This window comes from Larimichthys crocea, chromosome XII, assembly GCF_000972845.2.
Source record: "Larimichthys crocea isolate SSNF chromosome XII, L_crocea_2.0, whole genome shotgun sequence".
Lineage (NCBI taxonomy): Eukaryota > Metazoa > Chordata > Actinopteri > Sciaenidae > Larimichthys > Larimichthys crocea.
This window is the reverse complement of record NC_040022.1, coordinates 2920047-2924341: the sequence shown is the minus strand read 5'-3', so window position 1 is coordinate 2924341 and position 4295 is coordinate 2920047. Positions and strand designations below refer to the sequence as shown.

Sequence of the window (4295 nt, the reverse complement as noted above, 5' to 3'; positions counted from 1 at the left end):
CCGTAAAGCGTTACGTACTTCTCCCGACCCGGAGCCCAAAGTTACATAGTGTGAGAACAGACGTACGAATGACAGAGACACCGTTCAGCTGATCACAGGTCAGTGTGGGTCACCTGATCACAGGTCAGTGTGGGTCACCTGATCACAGGTCAGTGGTTTGTTGAAGTCTTAATGTGTCTCTGCTCTCAGTACTTAAATGCAGTCGGGCCCCGTCCGCTCCATCAGCTCTGAATACAGAGCGCCTCGTCCTCGTGGGTGTTCGAGGCTCTCTGGGCGGTACCAGACCACAAACACAACGCCTGGTTCAGTCAGGAGCTGTGGACCTGGTCGGCCTCCCAGAACCAAACACAGACCTCCGACCAGAGCTGCTGTCTGTCCAGTCTGATCACAGATCAATATATTTATTAAATAACTATTAATCATTAGTTATTAACCAATCAGCTCAGAGCTGGGAGCCACAGACACGTCAGACCCCCGCAGACATAGTCTCTGTGACGTCCCCGCAGACTGTCTAAAACCTGGACGTAGTCTCCGTGACGTCCTGTATGTGTAGACTTTACAGCAGTGTCATGTGACGTGTGGTTGGAGGAGAATCGTTTGCATACGTTGCAGTGAAGAGGATGCTGCTGTGGTGGAGATGTCCGACCATCAGGAAGATTCTGATTGGCTGGTTTTAGCCCACATAGTCAAATGTGAGGTGACATTACATTAAGGTTTAGACTTCAACAAAAGTCAGACGAGTCCTGCAGGACCGGGACGAGCCGGTTAAACGTGGTGTTGGACCTGCTGCATGGAGGCTGAAGAGTTCCCATCGCAGCAAACAGCCGGCGCCTCCCTGAGGTGCTGCCTGATTTAATCAGCAGGGTGAGACTCCCTCGAGAGGAGACCAGGCGTCTCCATGGAAACCAGGAGGGAGGAGGAGGAACAGAAGAACCTGCTGTCAGCTGGAGAGAGAGGATCATGCCTGTCGCCATGGTAACACCTTTCCCTGTGTGTGGTGGAAATGTCTGTACAGGTTGGAGTCAGCTGACAGCGTGTCCGTCTGCGCTGACTGTCATCACACGAGCGGCAGATTTGCATGAGCTAGTCTCCGAGACGTCCCCGCAGACTGTCTAAAACCTGGACGTAGTCTCCGAGACGTCCCCGCAGACTGTCTAAAACCTGGACGTAGTCTCCGTGACCATGGTCCGTCCTGTAGACCTCCTGATCAGAGTTTCATGTTGGACGAGGAGTGAAACACTCAATCTGAACGAGCCTCCTCTCATGTTGTTACCATGGCAACAGAGGAGAGAACATCCTTGCCTGTGTGTGTGTCGTCTCACAGATCAAAGGTTTTCTCTGCAGCTCAGCGAGTCCTCCGACCAATCAGAGCTCTGACACCTCACAGCAAGAGCGGAAATATGCATACATGTATATTTGCATACATGCATGCATATTAAATATAATATGTGATATAAACACAATAACATGGAGTGAATGTGTAATATAACAGCAAGCATCCGTCTCTGTGAAGTGAAGCCACAACCTGCAGTTCCTCTAACGTCCACCTGAGGCTGGCTCCAGAAGTGAGTCAGTCTCCATAAGTCCCCATGTCCAAATGTCCAACTTCACAGCAGAAATAAACATGTTTACAGCCTGGTACAAAAAACAGTTTTGGTCTCTGTAGCTAATTTCCCCGTTCATGACAACTGTACTGAGGGTGAATTTATATACAACTCACCTGTTCACATTATATTAAGGCTTAAAGTTATGCAGGATTCAGAGCGTGGACGAAGGCTTCACTTCATTTGTTAATCTGTTTTCCTCTTTATTTCGAGCCCCTCCCTCCTCATGGTTGTTTCAGTCTTCACATTAACGTCGCCGTGCTGCGTTCGTTTAAACGTCTCGCCCTGCAGACAGGAAGTAACTCGTCTCATAAACGTTCTGTTCGTTGTTGTCCCGCCCTCCAGACCGCTCCAGGCCAATGATGATGATGTCAGAGAATCTGGAGCACAGTGATGATGTCAGCGTCCTGCACGCCCATGAGGTGGAGGCGCCGAGGGACGAGGACGGCCACTGCCCGCTGGCCCTCAGGTGAGTGACCCGGCCACTGCCCGCTGGCCCTCAGGTGAGTGACCCGGCCCGTTCATACATGTCGCTGCAGTGACAGCAGCATGTGGAAGAACCAACAGGTCATCAAATACTTCTGTCAATGAATTACTTGACAATCAGACACGGGGATTTCCTGTGTGTTCATACAGAGCAGCCGTGTGGTGGAGTCAGCCTCCATCAGCTGTTAGTGTACAGGAAGTACCTCAGACCTCTCCTGCATGTAATCAAACAACTACCTCATTAGTCCTGACAGAGTGTGTGTGTGTGTGTGTGTGTGTGTGTGTGTGTGTGTGTGTGTGTGTGTGTGTGTGTGTGTGTGTGTGTGTTTGGCAGGACATGAAAGCCGAGGAGACGTGCAGGACAGACAATACACAGAGAGGGACAGCTCAGTGTGTCTCTGTTATTCCTGTCACGTACAAAACAAGCTGCAGAATCAAGACTGTGTGTGTGTGTGTGTGTGTGTGTGTGTGTGTGTGTGTGTCTCCAGGCAGCAGAGCTCAGAGAGGCTGATGTTGGAGGTGTTAGCAGTTATCTGTTGTAAAACTCTCAAACCAATCAACATCTAAGAGCGTAATCCTCTGTGGTAACCATGACTACAGCTGTACTCGAGTATTTGTTCTGATTACATTACTTCTGATCAAACAGCCAATCATCATCCAGGTCCCCAGCAGCAGCTGATCTCACTGCCTAGTCCAGCAGCAGTCAGCCCAGCTCGGCGTCTGTCTTTCAGCCTTTTATTTCACCAAGCTCTCACCAACCACTAAAAGTCAGTCCCACATTTACTCTTGTCCGGCGGCTTCTTGCTCGCTCACTCTCTCCTTTTCTCTTCTTAGCTTCCTCCGTCAGCGTCCTCTTCACTCTCTGCTCCTCTGCCATCATGTCCGTAGAAGCTGCTGAGCCTGGAATATATTGCAGCTCCTGTTCTGGCACGACGCTCAGGCGTGAACGATGAAATGTTTCAGATTATAACGAGTGTCAGCATCGTTATCATTAAGAGAAAACATTTAAACATCAGAGCTCGTAGTAACAAGTTCTGGAGGTAGTGACCCATCGTGTCGTTCCTCACCAGCTAATCTCAAATGCTAATGTGCTCGTTGTAATCTGGATTATTGTTGATTATGTGTCTCACTAAAATATTTAAATGACGTCATGATACTTTATACACAATCATCCAATGAGATCACAGAGAACACTGTGACGTGTAACTTCAATGACCTTTACAAAGTATTTCTACAGTGTAGTATTAGTACTCTTACTGTAGTAAATAAATACTTCCTCAGCACTGTGGTAACGTGTAAACAGTTTTCTGAGTGTCACCTCGACTCGTTTCTCTGCTCCAGTTTCTCCATTCAGCTCCAAACTGTTTGCATAATTAGTCCTTTTATCTGAGTGTGTGTGTGTGTGTGTGTGTGTGTGTGTGTGTGTGTGTGTGTGTGTGTGTTCTTGTGGACAATCAGTCCTTTCACTCATACACTGAGCTCCATGCTACAGTGTACCGAACTGAAAACAGTGGCTGATGGAAATTTCACTTCGTTTCACATTTACACCATTAAAAATAAAAACGACATTAATATTCATGATCACATTCATATTAATGACACAGATCACTGTTTGAAACTGTTCATTTACATAACCACCATCCATGAAATCTGATTCAAACACCTGAGAGTACTGACATGCCAATAAAATGTTATAGTTCAGGAAACAGTAAAAGTACACACACACACACACACAGACATACACACACACACACACACACACAACACACACACACACACACACACGTCCTCACTTGTTAGCTGTAGTTTGACAGTCCTCTGTTTGTAATGTAAACAAGGTAAAGGTGGTGAAATCACTGATGAATGTGACTTAAAGTGGATGCATGGATGGATGGATGCATGGATGGATGCATGGATGGATGGATGATGGATGGATGCATGGATGGATGGATGCATGGATGGATGGATGGATGGATGGATGGATGCATGGATGGATGGATGCATGGATGGATGGATGGGATGGATGCATGGATGGATGGATGGATGGATGGATGGATGCATGGATGGATGGATGAATGGATGGATGGATGGATGGATGCATGGATGGATGGATGGATGCATGGATGGATGGATGGATGGATGGATGGATGCATGGATGGATGCATGGATGGATGGATGGATGGATGGATGTATGAATGTATGGAT

The 4295-nt window shown here is 47.6% G+C and overlaps 1 protein-coding gene across 2 annotated transcripts in view; it reads left to right on the top strand.

Annotated features, from left to right (window-relative positions):
- The window catches only part of gramd2ab (GRAM domain containing 2Ab), an 18129-nt gene that overhangs the window by 4664 nt on the left and 9170 nt on the right, over positions 1-4295 (top strand). For both annotated transcript variants that reach the window (XM_027285717.1, XM_027285718.1), the window contains exon 2: positions 1950-2073. In XM_027285717.1, the coding sequence (XP_027141518.1) occupies positions 1964-2073 (110 nt within the window). In that variant the 5' untranslated portion in view covers positions 1950-1963. The remainder of the gene's footprint in view (positions 1-1949; positions 2074-4295) is intronic.